We start from the raw sequence: 26,459 nt of genomic DNA on the forward strand, positions 1-26,459 counted from the left end.
TATGATGACTGAAGGTTTGTGAATGAGACAGATTATACGTTGTTTTCCTAGAATGTCTGGACAATTCTCTGATTTCCTAAAAACGGATAATAACTCCACGAATTAGCCTAGTGGGCTATAAAATCAGGAATGATGTATAATGAGATCCATCTGATTCAGGTAGGCTCACATCAAAGTTACTTTCGCACAGAGAATAAAACTTATTGTTCATGAGAGTTAGTGGATGAAAGCCTCATAATAGCTAGAAAAGAAAAACCTTGAAAAATTTTCCTTACCTTTATTGCTGCAGTTAGTTTTAACTAAGAAATGGCAATGACAAATAACTGCCGATTATCCCCTAAGATGTAATAAAAACTACCTTTTAAAAATTGGTAAGTGATACAATGAACTTATGAAAAAACGTGATACATTTGTTTGTAGTCATATGCAGTTTACTGGAATGAAAACTTCATGCTAAAAGATTAGTGTAGGGACTTCCCTGGTGGCACAGTGGTTAAGAATTCACCTGCCAATGCAGGTGACACAGGTTCAATCCCTGGTTCGGGAAGATCCCACATGCCGCGGAGCAACTAAGCCCGTGCGCTTCAACTACTGAGCCTGCGCTCTAGAGCCTGTGCTCCGCAACAAGAGAAGCCACCGCAATGAGAAGCCTGTACACCGCAACGAAGAGTAGCCCCCACTCGCCGCAACTAGAGAAAGCCCATGCGCAGCAATGAAGACCAAACACAGCCAAAAATAAATTAAAAAAATAAAAAAAAGATCAGTGTAGATTAAAACATCCTATAATTAAACCTCATCCTGAAAAGTAAAACAGACCTAGAGTGTCAAAGTTATTCTATAAATTACAAAAAAGAAAAGAAGTGCTAACACATATACATACTTTATGTGCTTAAATGACCATTTTAGACTTAACACCAACCAAAAAATGAAAATGTCCAATCAAATATCTGTGAACAGGAAAAAAAAAAATTTCATTTAGAAACTCTTAAATATTTACGCTTTTTAAACCTCTTTTTAACTCTCAATACAGATTTCCGGCCCAACAGAATTAACCTAATTAAAAAACAAATGAAAAACGGCTTTTAATTTAAGGACACCGCCTGTACAGAAGAACACTGATGCCTGTTTGTTGGTTTCAGATGTGAAATCAAATAGCACGGCACACGGGCACAGAACTTACTTGCTTCATGACAATTCTATTAATGAGTTTCCCATAACGCCCCAAGCAGAGCTCATTATTGTTTCTGACCTAAAATTTAGATGGGAAACTATTTTGAAAACCAGTACAAATGCTACATCTGTATTCTGAGTAGCAAGAATAATAATTATATACCACAAACATTACAAACATGTGCTAAGTGCCAGGCCCATGACCTTGCACTCTCCTATGGGCCTCGCCTAACCTTCACAGCCATCTGGTGAAGGAGGCACCATTATCATGCCCATTTAACAGAAGAGAAAACTGGGGCCCAAAGCGGCTGAGTAATTCACCATGAAGTCAGCTGGCTCAAGTGTGTATTTTCCAGCTCTGTATCTGCTGCATAAACTGAAAGCTACTCTACAGGGAATGTAATGGAAATAGTATTGCAATGCATACCTATTCCCCACAGGGAGAAAGGAATTCTTAAAAGAGAAGTGAAGGAATATTGGCAATACCACATACTAGTAGAAAAAGGATTTTATTGTTGAAAACAGAAAAATTAACTACGTACTATTTTTAAATCGTGTACTAGTATTTTCATATATTTGGCTTAGAATACCTAGAATGCAGTAACTGAAGTGTCTGCATTCATCTGTTTTAAAAACACGAACATTTTTGGAAATCAGTACCCATCTGCTTTTATTTATATGTGAGTACGAGTACTTTGAAGAATACAAAAATAAAGCGTACTATCGAGTCCTGCAGCTCCATTGTATTCACTGCCTGCGTACGTACATACCTAGAAGTCCTTCTAAATGATTCCCACCCAGAGACTGACGCAGATTTCAACAACGGTCTGATTACTAAGCTGATCTTCTCCACTTGCTTCGTATATTTTAACTGAAGTGTATTCCAATCTTCTTTCACCTGTTCCCATGGCTTTCAGACTGAAAACATCGCAGAATGTCAGACCCGTTTAAGGGGCCCAATGAAAACAGAGGCATCGATGAAAGTGTGATCGGCCAGAATTTTCACACCGTTCTTCCAGGCAGTCCAGCGATTACCTTACAGGATAAAACCAGTTCTGAAAGCGAAGGAGCAGCCGTCATGCCTGAGTACCAACTGCTCCTTACCCATTGGTGGCTGTGGAATTTTCGGTACTGCTACTTTTTATGGATTCCAACAAGTTTTTAATTCTTTCACTTGCAGGCTTCTTTTTCTTCTTGGCAAGAGACATATTATTTGCTACAGAAGGTAGCAGCAGGGCTGCCAGCCCCCAGGGCTGATGATTTGATGGCGAAAGGCGATCTTTATCTTCCTGATGTAAAATCCAGGCACTTTCTCTGGCCAGATCTACAAATTTTTGCAGCTGACTTTGACTTACATTTTTGCTAATGTTGAGAGAAGTTTCAAAAGGATTCTGAATGTGCAGTGGAGAAGATTCAGGTTTGTTTTGTTCCCTTCCCTACAGATAATTACAAGGAAGAAAAAGATGTATAAATATATGAAGGGCTCAGATATAAAAACTGTTTGGTTTAATAAAACGTCAAAAATGCATAAAATACCAGCATTAACTTTACAGAGTAAAGAGTTTCTTCCCCAAGGGGAGCGGGTATATATGCATGTTATGAGTTAGTGTATATGTGTGTGTGTACTTCTGACTGATTTTTTCCACTGTAGTTTTATGAATATTCTTTAGAGAAAAATAAATTAGGTTTATGAGCTATGGATGATGATGTCACTGCTCTGATGAGAGGTATCCGGGCTGAGTCAACCAATAAAAGTATTTTTAAAATAACATAATATTTACCTAACAGAATAGAGCTGGGAAAGAAAAAAATTATGAAAAAGAAAAATGGCAGAAAACAAGATACAGTTATGTTTGAAACTTGCCAAAAACATACTTATTACAGTGGGAATAGAAGCACACAAAATCAGAAGCCTTAAATTAAATATAGTAATTAATGCTGCACAAGTATGAAATGAGAAAGGAAGAGAAGGAACAAAGGATCATTCATTTAAAAACACTAGACGTTTCCCATCTACATTCCTAAAGATCCAACTTAAATAAGGCTCTGCCAGGTAAGACACAGAAATAAAAAGAAAAGCTAGAGCTCGAGTCACACAAACATCAGTGATCCACTAGCCTATATAATCTTTTCCTCTTGCAAATGACACCACATATATGACTCAGACACTGCAAAACCAGCAGTCAGGTCTCCAACGCGAGCAGCCCGTTAATTCCCTAACTCCTCTCAAGCCGCTGCCCAGCACGGTCCTGCCTGACCATCATCCCCGAACCTTAAGGGGTAAGGGTGCAGAAAGGGTGAAGAACTCCCTATGCTCCGTGCCCTTTTCCTTAGACTGCAGTCCAGAGCGCTGTGCCTCTACCCTCTCCCAACCCCACGCTTTCTTTCTTTTTTATTTGTTAAAAACAAGATCTCCATGAGCAGGATAAGGGTTAGGGAAGAATGAAAAAAGGAGAGTTGAAGAAACAAAAACAGAATATCTGAGTATGTGTTTTATGAAGCAAGTCTTCTAAGGGCTGTAACCAGATACCCACATGCTGAGGAGAACAGACCCGGAGCGCCATCTCAAGTACTTCCCACGTGCAAACAAGTTTTGCTCAGGGTTTACTCTGACAGATCCTCTTTAGGGAAAATGTCTGTCATTCCAGCTACTCAGATGAACCCAAATCATAATTCACTTGCCTAAGTAATTTAAACCCTAAGGGTTCAAATTGAGGGAATCACTCACATCTATCTTTGGGACTAGGTATTCTGTTTCTTTCACAGAAACCCAAATCCAGTTTAAAGAGAACTATACGTAAAATCATGCTTTCTAAAAAACTTTCAGAATATAGTCCACATTTTGAAGGACACAGTATTAGTAGTAAGTGACACAAAGTTACTTGGCCAAGTGACAAAGGCAGAAGTTGAAAAGAGCTGGCCTTTGCTCCTCCAGACTGATCTTAGCCAAGTCACGTAGCTCCACGAGAAAGACAGCTTTCTCATTACCGTCTATCACCACAGAGGTGACATGCAGTGACATTTGTTACAGTGCTTTGAAAACTAAACTCGTTAAATATTAGTGCAGTAGAAGACCATGTACCTAATACCCAAACATTGAAACAGTATTTACCTGTCGAATATTAATGGAATTTTTATTGAACGCGAAATTTCCAAAATATTCAAAAAATTCTTTCAGTAGTAATTCTGTAAGAAAATAAAACAAGGAAAATAATAAAAAAGTCTGTTTCAGTCCAAAAGGAACAAAGAACAAGAAAACACCTACCTAGTGTTTCTGCGTTTCCTGAAGGTTTAATTTTATTGAAGTCGCGAACAAATGTACAGTTGTGGCCTTCTATTATACACTTATCTTCTGCATCTTAAATAAACAGAAATGAAAAATATTTAACATTCTATTTCAAAGATATTCCCTATTTCAGAAATCTATAATCACATAAATCAAAGTTACAGATAAATGTGCCCTACTATTAGTCAGTGTTTTTTATATATAGTATAGACGGTTAGTAGGATTAAAACTCGATTAAAAAAGATTTGAGAGCAATTTTACTTCGGTAAAATTAACTTCACATGTACTTTAGCAAACTAGAATTGTCTATCAACACTCGATGATTCCTAATCTATCTTCTGAGGTCATCAGTTTTCTAGCTGAAAATGTAGACAGTTCCCATCTTTCACCAACTTAAATCCTGGCACTATCTTTGATCAATAATATTTAATTTCCATTTTCATTCTTATCACCCTTTTGTACGTTTATTTTCAACAATTCATCCACAATACATACAAATTGAATGTTCTAAGAATTTTGAAAACCTTCCAGTAATTTCTAAGATGCAGGCCTCTAGAGTGACTGTGATTCAGTACCACACATTTAACAGCACAGTGGACTTAAACATTCACCTTTCCTAACAGTATATACATCTTCAGAGGTAATCATTTCCCTAGTTATCAATAAATATACAGCTACCATGAAATCCTGCAACCATTTTAACCTACCTTCCACTGTATAACATGCAGGCAAACTCCCATTCTGAAAAGTCTAATGAGTGGCCACCTAAAAACGGCTTTCGCCTTCCCTAACTCCAAGCTGGCGCTCCAGCCTTTCTGTCCCGTGCTCCATCGGCACTTGCCCGACTGCGCTATGACTGCGTGCATGCTGTCTGCTCCCTTACCCCAGTCTGGGGCTACAGAGGCCACTGTCCAATCAAGGCAGTGATGACCTTCCCTCCCCCCTCCCATCCAGTCCACAACAAAAGAGTCCAGCGTACAGCGGGCACACAACCAAGAATCTGAATGATCGCTGATATTTGACTCTGAGTGCTTATCTACAACAGCCAGAAAGAAATTTAGAAAGAGATAAACAAGATTCCTTCCAACTTCTGTCTCCCCTTTTTTATGATTTTGGTTATGTTTTGGTTAAGACCTGAGTTACTGACTTAAGTTGTCAAAAAGCATTCCAGATTCTACCATTAATTCTAGATTCTAAAATTAATTGCTATTAATTTTAGTAGCAAATTTTACGTACTCTACTATACAAATGAAGAACTTATATACAGTTCCACTTACATCTACTTTTTATGGGACCTGGGCATATGTTTTATTATTTCAAATTATCAACAGTTTATATTTTTTGTGACACAGGCCAGTCACATATACTGATGCTCTTTTAGCTGCTATGTCCTTTTTTTCTCCCAGAAATATAATTCTAATAGAAAAATGAGATCCACATTAAAGTATTTCTAGGAATGTACAGTGATGAAAAACAGACTGTCTATGACTGCTGGTCTTCACTAAAAGAGTTTTTAACAAAGTAGTAAAACTTAAAGGACAAAAATTATCCTCTGATTTAAGATAGGGACATTTTTGTTTTTTCAAAATCCCCAAGGCATTCAAACCTAAGAAACAACTCAGCTGTTAAAGTCTTCCCCTTTTTTCTCTCCCCCGTTTTTCTGCTATTAAACTATCACCCAAACAACAGCTACACAGTCCAATATAACAGCCACTAGACACGTGCGGCCATTAAAATTAAAAAGTCAGTTCCTCAGTCACACTAACCATATTTCAAGTGCCTGGAATGCCACAGATAACAAGTGGCTGCCCTGATGTACAACATGACCACAGAAAGTTCCACTGGACAGCGCTGCCACAGAGAAACGATGCTCAGCCTACTCAGACGTAAGATACTCTTCGTTAATTCCCGCGGCAATGACTTTCTTCTTAAATGTACTGTATGAAACACTGGCAAAAATTCTTAACTAAATACGAACTTTCTCAGCTGTGGACAAAATAGCCACGCAAGCACCTTAATTAACTCAGAATAGAGTCCTTCCTCTTAAGTGAGCTTCAAAACTACATGAAAACAATTAGGTTTATGTATTTACTAAATTTGATTTTCTTGCTTCCTTTGGAAATCTTTAGATTTTCAATGATTGGTACAGCAATTACTGTTTTTCAACATGATACATATGACAAATGAAATTCACTGAATAACATTCTCACAGACATATCCAGATTGATAAACGTACCCACACTTTTCAGGGAACTAATATTGAACTACCATAACTCACAGTCTGCCAGAGAGATCACAACTGGCAAGAGTTGGTATATATTGATAGATTACTAGGGGCTGCAGTAGAGATAATCGTATCTATGGGGTTATATAATTATTTAGGTTCAGCTTTCTGTTCGAAAGAGCCAAAATCAACACTGCACCAGCCACATGCATTTCTAACAAACAACCCGAAGTGGACAGGCATCTAAATAAGGGACATAACAAGAGGCATCAAGTTTATATGAAAGCTGATTAATTTTTCTTTGGTAACAAATCCTTTATAACGTCCTACTCTTATAAGAAGAGTTTACTGGAATTAAACGTGAATAGCTACAATTATATAACTAACTACATTCCGCTTCTATTGTAACTATTAACAGCGCCAAGCCTTCCGGTATGCCATGGGTCAGCAGTAACTGAGAGACGCCAGCAGGTGGCAGGGGACTCCGCCCCACTCACTTGTGAGGCTAACTCTTTAATATCTGGGGGTGGGGCGGGGGTAAACACACTCGGGCAGTTGCCGTTTTGCTTCCTTCTAGTCCACCAGCCAGTGATTTTTGAAAATGCACATCCAAGGGATCGCCTCTCACGTACCTGGATCTAACTCTGTGAAGACTCTGAGTGTCATGGGTATATCCCCCCTTGAAAGCAGCTCTCATACCTCGTAGCTCACTCGACTCCAGAATAATTCACACTTAGATGCTGTTCCTCACACATGTGCATCTGTAACACAGACTACTCACTGCTAATCACCCGTGCTAATCTACAGACAAGGCCAAGTCCTTCTACACACCCCCCCCCCATCACTCCGCGTGCTCCAGTGACACTCAGCCCCTCTGGGGTAAACATGGCAAAATAAACTCGGGCATCTACCTTTACCCCCTCCCAAAGCACCACTGAAATGACAGTAAAATGACATAAAATCTTAAAGGTGGAGAAAAGAAGAGCCAAGAGCAACCAAAATTTTTAAGATGAAGAACAGATGCACAAGCAGCAATGACTCAGGCAATGGGAAAACGCCGGGTCCTAAACCAGCAGTAAAGAAAGCCAAGAGGAAACCAGATGTCCAGGCAGAGCTCCCAATGGCTCGGGAGCTGAAGCGCCAGGTCCAGCCTGGATGCCTGACGGTGACAGAAGCACTGAGACCCTCCCCCGACCCCAGGTCTCTTCCTGACGGAAAATGTCGCATTTACCCTGGAGACAGCAGAAGAAAGAACCTCTAGACTGGGAGATGCAAGACACAGCGGACGGTGGGAAAACTGTTCTAAATGCAATAAATGGCATAATAAATGCCAAAGTTTCAGCATGCCAGTAGCCAGGCCTTTTCTGCCAGAGAAAAAGATCGAAAGAGTCCTTTCTGGGGAGCCTGCAGCCCCAGAGGAATGACCTGGATATGGGGACTCTAAAGCCCCAGAGAACAGCCAGCCGGGCCCTATATTGTGTGTCACAGCCAGCAAGCTCCACTCGGGCTCAGAGACTCAGATTAGCTTTTTAGTTTCTAATTCAAACATGAGCTGAAATTCAAAGATTACCAGACACCTGAGGAAGGCCTCTAACATGAGACTAAACAAAATAAAATGAAAAACTATTTTTAAAAAACAGAGGCTAGGTAAAGAATTAATTAACAGAATATTTGATGCTTCTATTTTGAGAAAAGATTTATTGAGATAACTCGTGGCAAGTTTGAGATTCAATTAATGTTAAGTACATGAAAAACTAAGCAAACAAAAATAAATAAGGAATATTAAAAACTATTAACTCCAAAAAATATAAAAAGTTGGGCAGGAAAGGAAATTAATTTTAGTTTACTGCATGGATCAGATATGAATAGTGCTTCCATAATCACAACAGTGTCAAGAGTGCACAGCAAGATCATGCCGTAGCTCTAGTCACAATACGAGGGATGGAAAATACGTGTGTATGTGTGAGGGCCCTACAGGAGGAAGAGTAATTCCTCCCCTTCCATAAAGGGAAGTCACAGACGGTGCCGAACGCTAAAAAAAAAAAAGGAAAATCAAGAAACAGCAACTCAGGATTTTATTTTGGAAATATGGTTTAAAATATTAAACAGATCAGGTAAAAGAGTTAAAAGTCGTTGCCTACAGTGAGAGACTAAAGGAGTAGAAGGCACAGGCCCAGAGGGCGAGTTAAAGTCACAAAGTCCGCAATAAACATACGCATCTGTAACTGATAGAACTGAACTTTAAAAGCCACAGTCCTTTTCATCAGACACTATCAAGGGAGTGAAAGGAACCAGTGTGCACATATCTGAGATACACAGATACGCATATACATACAGAACACGTGACCAATGACCCATACGCAGAATATGCAAAGAATTCCAACGAATGAATTAGAAAATGACAGATAATCCAACAGAAAAATAAGTGAAAGACTTACAGAAACTTCACAAGAGATACCCAAATGGCTAATACATATATGAAAAGGTGCTCAATGTTATTAGTCACCGGGGAAAAGAAAATCAAAACGAACCGCGATGCCATCACACATGCAATTAGAAGAACTACCATAAAAAAAGACAATCCCAGGTGTTGGCAAAGCCAACAGCATTTACAACTTGTATACTGGGCCCGCGGGAGTTCACACTTTGGAAAACTGCTTGCCAGTGTCTCTACCAAAGCTCAATATACCCGAAGCCTGAGACTCAGCTCTACTCCTCAGATACACTGGACAGAAATGAGTACCTGTGTTCAGTTCTCACCAAATGTGCCAGAACAGTCACACTAGCACTACCTGTCATAGTTCCAGACTACAAATGTCCACCAAAAATAGAATTTAAAAAAACTTTTGGAATATTCATATAACAGAATACTACATAGCAATGGAAATGAATGGTTCACAAATCCACTAATAAGATGAGTGAATCTCCTAAACACAATGTTGAGAGGGAAAAGCCAGACACAGAAGAATATGTACTCTGTGATACCTTTTACATAAGAGACACGAACAGGTAAGATTCATCTACGCTGTCAGAAAAGACTGGGCTGGGGGAAGGTGTACAGTGACCAGAAAGGAGCACAGCTGGTACTTCTAGGTGCTTTATCCAATCTGGGTGGCAGTTACAGAGGTGTGTTCAGTTTGCGAAAATCTACACACACACACACACACACACACACATATGCACTTTGATGTGTATTATATTTCAGTTGGAAAAAAAAGTATAAGCTCTGAAAAGTGCTTGCATTTGAATTCTGGCTCTAGCATGTTCTAACTATGTGAACTTAGGAAACTGAGATGATGCATAAAATTTTTTAGCCAAGTGCCTGGTACTCAATAAGTTGTTACTGGGTCCCAGAAAGCTAGCAAATAAAGCTCTCTTCTGTGCTGGGGTCTCCACATCAAATTTGCTGAAAACACTACCCAGTCGTTTCTTCCTCAAACCTTTAATTCGTCATAGGAATTAAAGGAAAAGCAGGAATCCTAAACAAAAGAACTCTAATCAAACAACTGATTATAAGAGGAAGATGCTATATTAAGCACAGAAGTAAATATAACAAAGGTAGCAAAGCCAAAAAAAGGGCAGAAAATGCACGAAAATAGGACACATGGGGGAAAGTAGTAGCGACTAAGAAAAGATAAAGAAACAAAAACTCAAGAATCACCAAAATACAAAACTTGCCATCATGCTCAGTACAAAACAACCTTCAACTTTAAAATGTTCATCCAATCATCTCAACCTATTTACTGAACTTCTCTAGGCCAGGAGCAGAAAATGCAGAGACGAATCAGACAGCCTGCCCTAGAAAAGCCTGGCCAAGGCAGGCAGGTAAAAGAACGACAGCAGTCTACCCGCTGTTACCAGCCAGGTGCGCTCCAGGTACTTGGGAGCCGACAAGGCACTGCCTCCTGGGAGGCAGGGGGGAGAGACAAGCCAGGTAAGAGCTAACAAACAAGTCTGTGGACTGGGCATGTCCTCTCTGCCTTGATGATGAGGAGGTCCTCCAGGCAAGAAGAGGAGGCAGGAGGAAAAGGCCATCTCAGGTGAAGGCACAGAGATGTGCACAAGTGCAGAAGGGCTGCAGCTCCCGGTCTACACACAAGAGGGAAGGCACAAGAGGAGGAGGAAAACGAAGACCACGAAGGACCCGAAACACAAGGATAAGAAGTTTGGACTTCCACTTCTGGATTTCAAACAGCGGTTGACAAAGTCCTAGAAGTGCTAACAGGCGCCCCAGAAATTGACGCTGCCTTCTACTAACAAACAAGCCAGCAGGCAGGCATGCAGGTAGGCAATCGAGTCGACAGGGTCTCACTGTCTTCTTTGTGAAACAACACAAACGACAGCCTCTACTTGAATATCCAATGAGAGGCGCAGTTTAGAAGACAAGGACTGTAGCAGGACACAAGTCCCTCAGCTGCTTAATTATGGAGTGCTCAAGATGGCTTTGATTATTTCACGATATAACACTGTTTTTATTCTTAGCCATATACTGTTGAATGTACATCAGTATGGGACCACTGGTTAAAATCAGAAAGTATAAAAAACGTGGATTCTGAAAAATACTTAAATGAGTAGGAAAAAAGTATTTTGACAAATTCTCCTCAAAATCATCTTCACCACATCCTTCATATACATCCATCCACAAAAAATTATTTTACAAGTTCAAGATTTCACTAGAACTTCAAAAACCAAAGATAAAAAAGTAGCAACATCAAATTCGCTTTACATTTATTGGCAATTCACACCTATAATGTGCTATGTGGAAAGAAGCAACTGAAGTGGCCCCAAAGTTTCTCTGACCATGTTTAAAATCTAACATGAAGAATTTTTAACAACTAATTTTGTCGGTTTCGATGCCATAAGATGTGAATAAATTTAAATTTGGTTTAAAATACATTTGGAATAAAAACTCAACATGTCTTTTTTTTTTTTTTTTTTCGGTACGCGGGCATCTCACCGTTGTGGCCTCTCCCGCCGCGGAGCACAAGCTCCAGACGCGCAGGCTCAGCGGCCATGGCTCACGGGCCCAGCCGCTCTGCGGCATGTGGGATCCTCCCGGACCGGGGCACGAACCCGTGTCCCCTGCATCGGCAGGCGGACTCGCAACCACTGCGCCACCAGGGAAGCCCAACGTGTCATTTTTAATTCGTTCACAAATCATATTCTTTTTCTGAAACAATTAGTGAAAAATTTAAAAAAAAAGATACTAGGAAATTACTGAAGGATTTCAAGAGAGAGAATACCACAATCAGACATGAATTTCTGAAAATCACTGTTAAGAATGGAGCAGTGGGAAGGAGAGATGCAGCATAAACCTCCCCGGGCAGGGACGCGAGGGGCCTGAGCGTGGCAGGGTGGCAGCGCTTGTCAGACTGGAAGAGAACAATCACGATGTTAGCAGCAGTCAGCCCCCAACATAAACCTGCCTCAATTCCTCCCCTTTTTCAGCTTCTACTCTTTCTTAGCTTCTGAACTCCAAGATTCCATGATATTTCCCCAAAGTGGTTTCTAGGAGAGCAGTCAGAAGCGTCAGGGCACACAGCAGGGACTGAGCAGGAAGTGCTATTTCCAAGCACCAAGTCCTTACTGGTGAGATCTACCCATGTTTTCTGTTTGTTTCTTACCTCTTTACTAGACTGAGTTACCTGAGAACATCGTCTGTGCCAAAAATCACACCTGACACATAGTAAGTCACCAACAGATCTTTAGTGAATGAATGACACCGAACGATGAGATGAGCACCGGCGCGGACGATGCCCTTTATCCCAACCTCAAAGATGAGACACAGGCTCACCACTCCATCTCCCTGAAAACTTGCTACTTTCCATTAACCTGCCACACGGAGCTTTTTTTAAAGCTTACTTTCAAGCTGTACCACCACTTACAGTGCTCACAGGAAAGAAGAGATGACTTCTAATTTGAATGATAAGGAAAAGTGGCATGGAAGGGAACTTAAAAGAACTTAGAGAAGAAAAGGCACATTCTAGGAAGAAAAACACACAGCATAAACGAAAGAGCTAAGAGGAAATGTTATGAACGTGATATTGGCTGAAACGTGGGAACACATGAAGAAAAATGGTGGGAGAAGAGGTTGGAAAAATTGGATGTGGCTACAGGTGAAAATCTTAAAACACCAAGCTAAGTCAACTGCTTGACGTTTATTCTATAGGGAATAAAATTCCTTTAAGGTGATTTTAAACAGGGACGATTCAGGGATGTACTTTAAAAGAACTATTTGGCAGCAATATATAGGAGGGGCAGAAGATGGAGTACGTATACACTTTGAGTAAATCCCTGAATTATCTTCCTTTTAGAATTTAGGACTGTAATACTTTAGTATCTCATCCAGCAGTCTAGCAAAATTTCAATTTATTTAAGATATAAATTAAATAGTATACTAATTTTAAAACCATTTACCTACGATTCCTTATAAGCTTTAACAAAAAAAAAAATTAGGATCTCTGTAAAGCAATTATGATCCAATAAAGATGCTAAAACGAAAAAAACATCATGAAACAGTTTTTAGCATCTCTAAGAGAAATCTGGAAATAGCTTCAGACTTGGAAAGCCATCTCTGAAGCTGGGATCCTATCAGAAGCTGCATCTGGGATATATTTTTTTCCAAGGTCGTTCCAAGATTGGTAAACCAAGGGAGAGGTTCCAACTGGCTCAGGAGATTGTAAACAACATTGCCAACTGACACAAGACAGAACTCTCAAAAAATTCTAAAGGCCTCAGCTTCACAAATCATCTGCTCTCATGACCTCTGCTGGACATTAAGAAAATTAAAAGCTCTTATAATTTAGATTCATAAGGCTTTGAAAATACATGACCACCAAACACACACACGTGGTTTTGAAAACACATGGTAATTCTATCCATTCAAATGTCAGAGAGAAAATAGATGCTTCTAGTCTCACCTGCAAGGGTTTTTAGGTAGTCTAGTGTTGGAAGAATAGGGGGTGATCTCCTCTGGAGAAAAAAGATGACCATCACGGTAAGGGAGAAATTTGTAATCCAAGCACCAGGAATACTACTCGTTAACGAATGTGCCCGAGCCCAGCATCGGATACTGAACACCAAGGCTCTCACTCGGGAGTCCAGGGCACCATACATATAAAGGAGTTCAGAACTCTTCAAGGCAATCCTTCAAAAGAGAAAAATAACAGGAATTTTCAAACCCCCGAATTATGATCCCAGAGTAGAATAAAACACATACCTGGGGACGTATCTAAATATCTTACTCTACCTGAACATATTCAGAATAAGAAGAGCAGGTCATCAAAAGCAGTATGTATTTGCAATATAAAATTTAACGTGAGTGGTTACACTTTCGTTACCCTTAGAACATTCTTTTAACTGCTGACAACCATGATGCAGTTCTAAAGCTCAAAATTTTTAAATCCAAGTTCCTAAACATGACCTAATAAGTGAAATACTACCTAAGCACTCTTCATTAACTATCAGTAAAGACACCAGCACATCTGTAAATAAGACACTTCACACTTCAGTTGCACACCTGGATTATCTAGGCCTTTTTTTCTTTTTTTTTTTTGAGCTATCAGTTCACGTGTTTATTTGTTGCACCCATTGCTTTTCCAGTGTTTTTAGGGGGCATTTAAGAACCCCTGTAGTAAGTTGTCCAGGTATGAGTCTAGAGATTTAGATCAGAGAAGATACAGACAGAATGAACAAAGTCAGCACCAGAATGCATTCGGGCTGTAGGCATTCCAGCCCGATGGTTCTGCAGATTAATCAAAATTTGAGCTGCAAGTTTATTTCTGATCTTCCCTCCAGAAGTAGCTAGAAATGAAATGCTGTCATTTGTAGGATTTACACTGGCCACAAGGAGAAACACGATAATTCTTCCAGGGTAAAGATTTCCTGATAACTGAATTTCAAAAACAATTTGATCTCATTGTAGATTATAGGTGAAATAACCTTATACTTTCTCATCTAAATCAGGACACTTTAGAATGGGAAAGGGGGGTTATCTAGCCCTTTGACAGACAAGGAAAACATTCTACTTATTTTATCAAGAAAGTATAAATGTCTTAAAATTCAGCCCAAATTACTTAAGTTTAATATTTATGAAAACCACAATCCATGAAAATAAAATGTCTATTAAGAAATTAATCTTCAGAGCCTGTTTTCAATAAGTTTTCTAGTCATAATGTTACAGTGCAAAGAATTATAAGAATTATTTTAAAATTAATCTCCTACTGATCAAGACATGTTTTTTTAATTACTCAAAGAGATGAGAGAGGGCACAGCATCATTTCACAGTATCAACTCCAAACTGTCTACCAAGTACCACCATGGATGGCATTTACCTCCTGAGTTTAAGGAAAAGAGGAGAAATGTCAAATTAGAAATTCATGGTGGTTAAATGTTTTATCCATGTAAATGAAGGTAAATTAAGCTGAAAAATAAATATCAAATAGTGCAAGGTATCTGATATAAAAAAACAATGAGAGTATAAAAACCTGAAGCATATTAAAACAAAATTTTTAAAACTATACCAACAAGACCATGAAAATAACGCTATTACAAAGATAAATGTCCTTTTAGAGACACAGATGTAGAGAACAAACATATGGACACCAAGGGGGGAAAACCGCGGGGGGGTGGTGGGATGAATTGTGCGATTGGGATTAACATGTATACACTGATGTGTATAAAACTGATGACTAATAAGAACCTGCTGTATAAAAAAACAAACAAACAAAAAAACAACTAATACTAAACTTTCTTTGGGTTATTTGTATGGAAATATGTTAATATAAATGTTTCAGACGTTACATGAAATTTCGAAAAATCTTATATGTCCTGGTATAATGTTATAAGTCATAATTCTAGTTATTACTTTAAAATGTATATCTCAGAAATAACTAAATTTCCTTGTCAACTGCATTATTATAAACTTTTATCAAATCTTTAACCGTGGTCATTTTTAAGGCTTTTGTCATTTACAGACAGTTCTGGGTGTACTCTGATGCTCTTGCAAAAATGTTCCTATAAAAGGGTTTCATCTTCAAGGAATTCATGGAAAAGACTCTGACAAGTACAGGTTTCTGGTAACTGACCATACTGCTGAACTGAATGAATAAGCATTTTCAGAACTCTAATGGAAAACTGGTGAACTCATAAAAGTGCTAACAAAAGATCAAGATGAAAAAAAAATTAATTACATGGGACTGAGCGAACTGATGAGGGTGATTATAATTTTTGACTTTCTATTTGAATAAAAAAAAAAATCCCACAAAGACTCAGAAGCAAAATATATACAAATCAATTTTCACTGCAAAGTAAAGGAGCTGTTACAGTGGAGGATTCCTGGACTGAATGTCACTATTATGACATAGTGTGAGTGGGTTTCGTAATTGCAGTCATTGTTGCTTTCGTTGTGGTCATCCATTTACAATGCTTGGTGTCAGTCTATCTCTTGTAAAAATAAAATACAGCGTGTATGTGTGAAAAAAAAATTTCAATAGTTTAAAAACTATTCTGATTGTATGGATTTATATAAAGGTGTTTCTTGCTAAAAAAAAAATTAATGATGTAATCTTTCACCTCTAAAAAAAAAAGTCATTTTATTCTATTTATATACTATAAAGAAAATATAGGAATGATAGAAATACAGTATATATTTTTATTATTCAAAAGTACTTAGCACTGACTTGTTGGTGAACACTTGAGTTTAATCAAAACTGCTCTAGATTGGCTTCTCTGAATCTATTTGTACTTCTGATTATGTATCTAGCAGATAGTACAGTGAAACCAAACACATGTAATGAGCATACTAGAGTATAAAGAAACAAACTCCTCAGCTGAGAACCAAAGAAAAGTCGTCAGAGTATAAAAGAAGTTGTCATTCTCATCCCGTGTGTTTTAAAGCAAACAGGTTGATAACAAAATGAAAACATGCTGAAGAAAAACTACACAGTCTCATTAGGCTGCTCAGACCACCGTCTGACTTAAGCAAATGCTACCTGTGTTTGGACACACAGTCGACTGCATCTGGAAGCAGCTGAGAGCACAAACCCAAGGTACTGCTTTATTTTCCAAGTGCGCTAGAAGGCTATATACTTCGGAATTTCTGAGTTGTTATCAGGCTACGTAAGTAAGAACAATGAAACACAAGTCTTCTCAGAGGATGTTAGTTAGGTATGTTAACATTTTAATAATTGAAAACCCTACTTTTCAATTCAAGTGTTCAAATTTTTAAAAAATTATTATTAAAGCATATCAAAGAGTCGAAAGCCATTGTTTCTGTACCAGAAAAACTATCCTAATACCTTATAACATTCACATTTAAGATAATAAATAAGAGACCATACCTATTGTTAGTAGTCAAATCACACTGAAATCCAGAGGCCTGGTGTGAGAACCGGACAAGGGGGCACCGAGCATTTAGTATTTTCTGCACTCCCACACAGCCCGGGCCAAAGTGGTCAAGGCATTCTCCTACCACAGACAGGATCTTCTGTGTTGCAATTCTTTCCGAAGGAACATTTTTCACTTGAAATTCCATCAGAAAATTTCCTGAGGCCTGAAAAATAAAAACATTTGTAAATAGGAGCTTTTCATAAAAAGGAATGTCTTAAAAAATCTTTTCTAAAAGGATGCTCTAAGTCATTTCCGGCCAAAACACACACACACACACACACACACACACACACCAACAAAACCCAAAACAAACAAACAAAATCAATAAACACACACACACAAAATTCTTCATGCAATCACAGCCAAAAGTAGACCAAAAATCTTCAGCTCTCAAAACAGACAAACTACAGACTAGGAGAAAATATTTGCAAACGATGTGACCGACAAGGGCTTAATTTCCAATATATACAAACAGTTCATACAACTCAATAACAAAAAAGCAAACAACCCAATCAAAAAATGGGCAGAAGACCTAAATAGACATTTCTCCAAAGAAGACATACAGATGGCCAAGAGGCACATGAAAAGATGCTCAACATCACTAATCGTTAGAGAAATGCAGATCAAAACTACAATGAGGTTATCACCTCACACCCATCAGAATGGCCATCATTAAAAAGTCGACAAATAGGGCTTCCCTGGTGGCGCAGTGGTTGAGAGTCCGCCTGCCGACGCAGGGGACATGGGTTCATACCCCGGTCTGGGAAGATCCCACATGCCGCAGAGCGGCTGGGCCCGTGAGCCATGGCCGCTGAGTCTGCGCGTCCGGAGCCTGTGCTCCGCAACGGCAGAGGACACAACAACGAGAGGCCCGCGTACCGCAAAAAAAAAAAAAATACACCCCCCCCACACACACACAATGGAATACTACTCAGCCATTAAAAAGAACGAAATAGTGCCATCTGCAGCAACACGGATGGACCCAGAGATTATCATACTAAGTGAGGTCAGAAAGAGAAAGACAAATATGTGATACCTCTTGTGTGTGGAATCTAACATATGATACAAATGAACTTATTTATAAAACAGAAACAGACTCAGAAGACACAGAAGACCAACTTATGGTTACCCAAGGGGGTGGGGGAGGGATAAATTAGGAGTTTAGGATTAGCAGATACAAACTATTGATACTATACATAAAATAAACAACAAGGTCCTGCTGTACAGCACAGGGAACTGTATTCAATGTCCTGTGATAAACCATCATGGAAAAGAATATGAAAAAGAATATATGTATGTATAACTGAATCACTTTGCTGGACACCAGAAATCAACACAACATTGTAAACCAACTATATTTCAATAAAAATACTTTCAAAAAATCTTCAGTTTTCTTTTGCTTCTCTAGAGTAAAAATACTAACCTGAAAAATCACTGGCTTTTTATAATTAACTTACGTACCACAGTATATATCATAAAGAAATACTACAGTAGAACCATAGATTCTATAAATTCTGTGAACATACACGTGCCTTTCCAAGTTAGCCTTTCCATTTTAATAAGATCTGTAAACCCACAGTAGTTATAACAGGAAATATATGCACGAGGACAGTAGATCAATAGAAGAAAACAGTACAGACCTAACTACAGAAATTTAATAGTTAATAAAATGAACTCTGCAAATTACTGCAGGAAAATTGCTATTGAAACAACGAGCCAAGTGGCCATTAAAAAAATACACTAGACTAGTCCAAAACCAAAGTAAATTCAACACAGACCAAAGACTTAAACATAAAAGGTTTTTTTTTTTAATTTATTTATTTATTTATTTATTTTAGCGGTACGCGGGCCTCGCACTGTTGTGGCCTCTCCCGTTGCGGAGCACAGGCTCCGGAAGCGCAGGCTCAGCGGCCATGGCTCACGGGCCCAGCCGCTCCGCGGCATGTGGGATCTTCCCAGACCGGGGCGCGAACCCGTGTCCCCTGCACTGGCAGGCGGACTCTCAACCACTGCGCCACCAGGGAAGCCCAAACATAAAAGGTTTTAATCAATAAAGTACCAGAACACAATGGGTGAAAGTTTCTACAATCTTGGAGTGAAGGATTCTCTAAGCATGACATGAAATTCCAGAACACACAAAAGAATACTGATGAATAAAAATTAAAACCATCTTCAGGCCAAGCATATATTCATTACTAGATAAAAGACAAATGAAGACAATAATACATATCATATAAAGGGCTAACTTCCCTAATTTATGAAGGGTTTGTACAAATGGAAGGGAGGAAAGCCCACCCAATTCTAAAAATGGACAAAGACACTTGAATAAGAAACTAACAGAAGAAATAAAAATGAGTAAGAAACATAGAAAGAGCTGTTCTTGTTGTCCAGAAACTAAGAAGAAATTAAAATAACAATGAGATTTTTCATTTATCAGTCTGGCAAAGACAAAAAGGGTGACAGGACCAGTGTTGGGGGGTGAGGGGAAACACATACATCCCGTCAGTGGGAGTGTAAACCGGGACATACTTTTGGGACAACTTTAGTATTGAAATAGCAAAATTTAAAATACGTATCAATAAGATTTTGATTAGCTATTAAAATCCTAGGAAATCACCCCAAAGGAATGCTCATACAGATAAGCTGATTTGCAAAGCTGTTCCCTCATTGCAGCATGATTTGTGTGGTAGATACTTTTTTTAAGAGCTCTGTCTAGCTTAATAAAGCCTCCTACCCCTCTTTGAGAACTCAGTCCCCCTGAAAGGATCAAGGCCCTGACAACACACGTGGACCAGGCAGGGCGGCTGATGTGAGCACTGTAGGGGCACGCCCTCATCCAGCCAGCCGTCTCCACCAGGAACTGCAGCTGAGGTTCCGAGGCAACCACGTGGTTGAAATATAACTCGGAAGCTTCGGGGCAGGCACAGTCTACACCATGAGGATGAAAATGTAAAGAAAATCGAAGTGGGTGGGGAGAGGGGAGTGAAGGGAAGGAGGATATTAAGTAAATCAAATCCGTGGAGCAGAAACAGAACCCTTCGTGGACTCTTGGTTGCTGTCCTTTCCTAAGACTCACCCACATTCCTGACCCTGGGTTCTGGGATGCTTCCTCTACTTCTTTTGTTTGCTTGTTTAAGCTGCTTTGGGTTGGTTTCTGTTATGAACAACCTAAGGATATTACCTAATATAGTTGGCAATAAGGTGGGGAAGAAAGATACCGTCCCCTGTCTAACAAATAAAGCACCGGTTAAGTAAATTACGGTACATTCATTCAATAGAACATTCTGCATCCATTGAAAAGGATGCAGTAGACCGAGATGCTGAGACACTATTAAGTGGGGGAGAAAAATCACGTTAAAAGCTGTACAGATTATATTATAATCTCTTCCTAACTGCCCTCAACTCAGGCTGAAGAATAAAACAAGCCCAGAGAACCACAAACCAAGGGGGAGTGCTGGGACACACGGAGCACCAAGAGGTGAGAGGGAGAGGCTCACAACTGCATACACTGCTCAGGAAGCTGCTTTATGGAGGGTGAGTTTGAAAGTGCTCCTGGTTTTTTTAAATCTATTCTTATTTATTTAAAAATAAAAAATAAATAAAAGTGTTCCTGTTTTTCATGTTTCATTTTTAAAATGTTTCTATTAGCAAAGCTATTATAATCTTAAACAAGCATATATTTCAGAGTATATGTTTATAACAACACTGCATAAGTTAAACCTACATACGAAATAATGTTAAATTGTTTATAGTGAGACTGGAGCACTGTCTTTTAAAATATCTTTTCCTAACAGCTCTCTATTTCAGAAATCTAAGATCCAACTAAGTTTCCAACTCCTTCCTCTACTTCCAACAGAAAAAAATGTATATATTACTATCTAGCAATCCTCTCCAACACCCCATGAGCTGGCATTATAGCACTATCTCAATTTTATGGCTAGGAAAATCGAGGCACAGAGAAGGTAAGTAACTTTCCCAGGGTCACACAGCTGGTAAGTAAAAGAACTATTATGCTGCACTCCCGAGCCCAAGCTTTCACCATTACGACACATTACAATGCACTTTAATTATTTGGCAAGGTCTTTTATTTAATATAAAAATAGCCTAACATAATTTAAGTGTCCCTGCCAGGAATTTAATACAATTTCAAGTACACGTTAGTCTTAATCAGACTGACCTGTTTCACTTTCATGTGTTTCGTATTTCTTGGCCAGTTTCAGCTATGTAATTACATGCTGAGCAGATAAAGTATGGCGGGCACTGTGTGGGATGAGAAAATGAACAGACACGGAGCCTGCCCTGCCCACGCTTAGGATACAGTGAGAGACACAGATCAACCACGAACTAAACGTAACACAGGAGGAATCTGGAGACAGAAGTATGAGCTACACTACAAGAACGGAGTGATTAATTTTGACTGGAGCAGAGGAAAAAATCAAGTATGGTTTAAGACGGTGGAGTCAGAACGAGGCCTTGAAACCCGTGTAGGAATGGGAGCCAGGAGTGGAAGGGAAGCGCACTCCTCAGTGAAGACACAGGACGACGGTTCAGTGGCCATTCATATCCTAAAAGTGCCCCACAACTGGTAATTAAATGATGTGATTGGAAAACTGGGTGTGTGAAGATAGGGAAAGACAAACGATTACTGAAATCAATTATGAGACAGATCATTTCAATTCTGTGTTAAAACGAAGAACTGTTCTAAGCTTGTGGATGATCCAATCTGTGTTTTAAGATAACTCCAGCAGAGACTGAGGGCTAGAATACCAAGGCATGACATGAGAAGCACGTGGAAAGCAGGAGGCTGCTACCACCATCTAAGTGAGAATTTATAAGGGACCGTGTCACTATAGCTTTGAGTATGTAAATGAAGAGGCAGACCTGAAAGATTAGCTTAGATATCTTCGCTTAGAGGACAGCAAATGTCAGGAAAGCTAAAATGCCACCGATTAACATGTGACACAGAGCTAAGAACTTTTATAAAAACTTATAAAGAATATTTACAAGGAGATGAAGATAAAGTTTTGTTTTCAAAATGACAAGTCTGAAGTTTCAACTGGACATCTACACAGAGATGATTACTAGTTTGAAATACATAAGAAAGCACAGTCCTAAAAACCTAAGATTTTACAAAAACACAGAAGCCTTTTCAAATCAAAGTTGTAATGAAATTAAAGCACCTCATATTGTTTGGGATGATGACAGACACACTGATTAAGTTTACTCTGTCAGACACGCATGCTAATAACAACATAAATGGGATATACAATTTCTAAACTCTAACAGGAAGGGAGGAAAGGGCAGACTAAAGAAAGAATCCAACAGGAGGAGGAAAGGAAAGGAATGAAAAGCAAAGGAAAAGCATAGAAAATAGGAAATAAAAAATAAGAAAGTAGAAATAAATCCAAAAATTACCAGTAATAATAAATAAAAAGACTCACAGATTGGAGTAAAAGCAATAAAATTCAGTGATCTGCTATTTATAATCAAAACGTAACAACATATGTGAAGGCTGGAAATACTGATGCAGGAGGAGAAGGTACGTGAGACAAGTAACGAGCAGCCATCTTGACCAACAAAAAAGAATTTAAAGAAAAGGCATTTAGAGATGATGGACACAATTTAATGATAAATGAACAACCCAATAGAAAGGTATAATAATCATATACCTATATGTAGCTAGCATAGTCTTTGAATAAAACAAAAATCAATAGAATTCTGAGAAATGAAGAGAAACAAAAATCATGAGATGTAAAAAGCATTTCACTAACTAGATCACGCAGATGAAAAAATTAGTTAATACACACGTAATCTGAATAACATGGTAAGGAATCCTGGCCCACCCCCAAAAATTCTCAACCCTCAAAAAGAACAACCATTTTATTACATGTTTAAGATATTCACAAAAAAATGATAACATATTAGACCAATACAAAGAAAGACTTTACAATTCCAAAGAATCACTATCAGACAGACCCTATTCTTTAACCATATTGCTTCTTAAGCTTAGAAATCAAGTTGTAATTTTATTAAATCCAAAGATTTCCTTTATTTTTTCTGACAACTTTGTGATTTAAAGAAATGTAATTACCTTGTGAGTACTAAATTTTTCAATTTCATCTAGATCCAAAAACATGTCCAAATCACATCCTAATTTTCCAAAACTGTTCACTGAAGAGCCAAAGGGTCTGACGGTGCAGTCCGGAAAATACGCAGCGGCTACATCTTCAATAAGAGAGCAGGTGAGATATCGGAGCTTGGTGTTCTCCTCTGTGAGCTGGAATTCCCTCAGGAGAGTGTTCAGCTGATCATCGACCTAGCTGGCCAGAACAAAAACAAGAGAATATAGAAAATGTTAAGGTCATGTAAAATAATTGTCATTTTACTTCCAGAAATTTGATGGCTCAGGAGGCCTACCTTAAAAATGTGCAGTCTTTTTACATGTAGCCTTAAAAGTGGATTTTACAAATGCCCTTTAAAAAGCACTAAGGAATGAGGACACCAGCAAAAACAAAAGTTGGCTAGAATTAAAACTACTATTTTTCTTAGGCCATGAGTATAAAGTATTGTTTTAGAAAATGCAAACAGTAAAATGCCCCAGTAGAGGAGGTCAAAGCAACCACAAAGCTGGACATTTAAATGAAGTTGGGGGCAGAGAAGAACCAACGTTAAAGGCAAGTAACACCAGAAATAAGCAAGGCTTCGAGGAATGCAGGCCCAAGGTCCCCCAGTTCCTCCGAACAGCAGTCCTGGATGTTCCCTAGAAGGCGGGTGATAGAACGATCACACACTGTGAAGGCGCATGCTGGAGCTGAATATTTAAAATGAAAACCACAGCCTTAAATGCCCACATTTGAAAATAATATTGAAAATAAGTGAACTAAACACTTACCTCAAGAAAAATAAATAACAGAAAGCAGAGGAAATACAAAAGGTTTTTTCTTTAAAAATTAGAAAATCAACCCCCAAAATAGTATTTTGATAACTAAAACCATGAACATGTTCTTGGAAAGGACTAGCTAAACCTTTGACAAGTCTGAGTAAGAAAAACCAAAACTACTATAAACATTACTAGAGCAGAAAAAAAGAGATAAAACCAGAAATAAGATATTTTAAAATTTATAAAAGAATGCCATGTACAGTTATATGCCATGTTGACAAGAGGAAGAAAGCCAGAATAATCCAAAGGCCCAAAACTTTGGAAGAATGTGGTTCCTTCTGAGGATTACAAAGATATGGTGGCAGGGAGTGGGGAAGGATTACTTTTACTTTTCACTCAGTATGAATATCTAATAATAAAAACTTACAATATACAAAACAAGTCAAACACACACACATATCAAGTCGGGGAAGTGTACCTATGAACTTACACTTTCTGCACAACACAGTAATTCAAAAAGCTTCTTGCTTGAAGGAGAAGACTGAGTCCCACATTGAACGCTTGGCTGTTCAGAAGTCTGGTTTAATGGAGTCTTCAACTTTAAATTAAAGTAGCGTGATCTGAATGGAATTGCAGCCTCTGTGCCCAGGCTTGGAGTACGAGTTACATTCTGCAGTGAAGCTACGCTTTCCTTCTGACTAAATTCTACGACAGCATAAAGACCCTATACCAAAAACATAAGAAGAACAGAACACATTTCAAAATTCTATTTTTAACATAGTATTTTAGTTCATATTTCAAAGCAATTATCGTAACAGGCAAAATACTGATTTTTAAAATTTACAATGATACACTTCTAACACGAGCAATGGTTTTAACCATTATAAGCAGATTAAGAAAAGGAACATTATAAAGTGGTATTAGGTAAGAGAAGCTGAAAACAATGCTGAAATAGAAAATTAAAAGGCAAAACAAAGATCTCCCACTGGCTTCTACACCTAAGGTAATGGAAAGATTTAAAGTATTCAAATTATGAAATGATTCAGGTATAATTATGCTTATAATTCTGTGATACTCCTATAAGGATTTCTACTCTCATATCAAAAAAAAAATCTCACTGAAGAAATTTAGACAAAGATAGATGCAGGATATCAAAAAGAATCTAACTTTACCATATTGCAGAGGCAACAGAGCAAAAAGTAACTTTAAAAAAAAGTATGAATGTTAAGTCAGATTGTTTTTCAAATACTTACAAAGCTTTCATAGAAGAAGTGGTTGTTAATAGATCCATGTTGGGATAAGTACTTGAGAAACTTCTTCTCGCTGATTTTATTTGGGCAGTGGATTAACACAGTCCGCTGGGCCTGTTCTCGTCTCTCTTTTTGCACCTCAGAGAATCTCTTTTTTGGAGTCCTGTCTTCAGAGCCTATGAATGAGACAAAGACATTCCCAACACACACACGTAAAACTCAAAGCATCTCTCGGTGTGGTATATAAAGATTTTACACCTGACCACAACCAACTTTATCCTCATTTCATCTGCTTTCTTCTCCTTTATAAGGGGGAAGCTATACTATTCCCAGTCTTCCTATTACCATTCTCCTGTGATTACCATTAAACTGTCCACTCTGTTTTGACTGACTATACTCAATGCAGAGCGCTAAAAAGGGAGCACTCCACAAAATTTTAAAAGTAAAACCAATCCCACAAATACACACATACAAAGTCTGTATAAGCTGTAACATTCCAAAGCCTGAAAAAAAATGATTACAAGCCTGAGCGCAACGAGACAATGAGTTTAAAAGTTTAATGTATTAAAGGAAGTTATCAGTTTTCGGGACTTCCCTGGTGGTCCAGTGGGTAAGACTCTGCGCTCGAGATGCAGGGGGTCCGGGTTCGATCCCTCACTGGGGAACCAGATCCCACACACCGCAGCTAAGAAGTCCGCATGCTGCAACTAAAAGATCCCACACACCACAATGAAGATCACACACTGTAACTAAGACCCGGCGCGGCCAAAATTAATTAATATTTAAAAAATAAAATAAGTTATTAGTTTTTCTCTGTGAAGGGTCTTGATCTGGCTCAAACAATTAACAATGAGTTACCAACTGTCATGTGCTACGCATCACAGGGAAACCTGCGAGCCCGAACCTTAGTTGCTGCCCATAAAGAGCTCACGCTTTTTACTAAAGAAATAGACAGGTTTTTTTTTTTTTTTTTTCCCATTAGAAACCATCCAGGGGTTAGGGACTTTACAATCACAGGAAATGAAGGCAAGAGCTGTGATAGGCAAGAAGTAAATAATCCACCGATCACAAAGGAAAGATCGACAAGTGAACTAAACACAAGGAAAAAGAAAATCATTCAAGTTCTAATTTCAAAGAGATTAAATGTAACCGATGCACAGAAATCAGCAAAAGCTTTCAGCCTCATCTTCTTTCAAAAGGTCACAAAACTAAAAAAAAATAAAAATAAAAACTAAAAAAAAAAAAAAAAAAAAAAAAAGG

General features: G+C 38.5%; 1 protein-coding gene across 1 annotated transcript in view; it reads right to left on the bottom strand.

Moving 5' to 3' along the window:
* Window positions 1-1,660: 1,660 nt before the first annotated feature.
* The window catches only part of MTPAP (mitochondrial poly(A) polymerase), a 28,751-nt gene continuing 3,952 nt past the window's right edge, over window positions 1,661-26,459 (bottom strand). Inside the window, exons 2-9 of the mRNA XM_024750142.1 lie at window positions 25,203-25,375; window positions 24,440-24,673; window positions 23,161-23,385; window positions 17,021-17,232; window positions 13,601-13,827; window positions 4,436-4,528; window positions 4,283-4,356; window positions 1,661-2,606 (exon numbers count right to left, since the gene is read on the bottom strand). Coding sequence (XP_024605910.1) covers window positions 2,271-2,606; window positions 4,283-4,356; window positions 4,436-4,528; window positions 13,601-13,827; window positions 17,021-17,232; window positions 23,161-23,385; window positions 24,440-24,673; window positions 25,203-25,375 — 1,574 coding nt within the window. The 3' untranslated portion in view covers window positions 1,661-2,270. The remainder of the gene's footprint in view (window positions 2,607-4,282; window positions 4,357-4,435; window positions 4,529-13,600; window positions 13,828-17,020; window positions 17,233-23,160; window positions 23,386-24,439; window positions 24,674-25,202; window positions 25,376-26,459) is intronic.

The sequence above is a fragment of the Neophocaena asiaeorientalis genome, unplaced genomic scaffold (genome assembly GCF_003031525.2).
Source record: "Neophocaena asiaeorientalis asiaeorientalis breed wild unplaced genomic scaffold, Neophocaena_asiaeorientalis_V1.1 scaffold4, whole genome shotgun sequence".
NCBI lineage: Eukaryota > Metazoa > Chordata > Mammalia > Artiodactyla > Phocoenidae > Neophocaena > Neophocaena asiaeorientalis.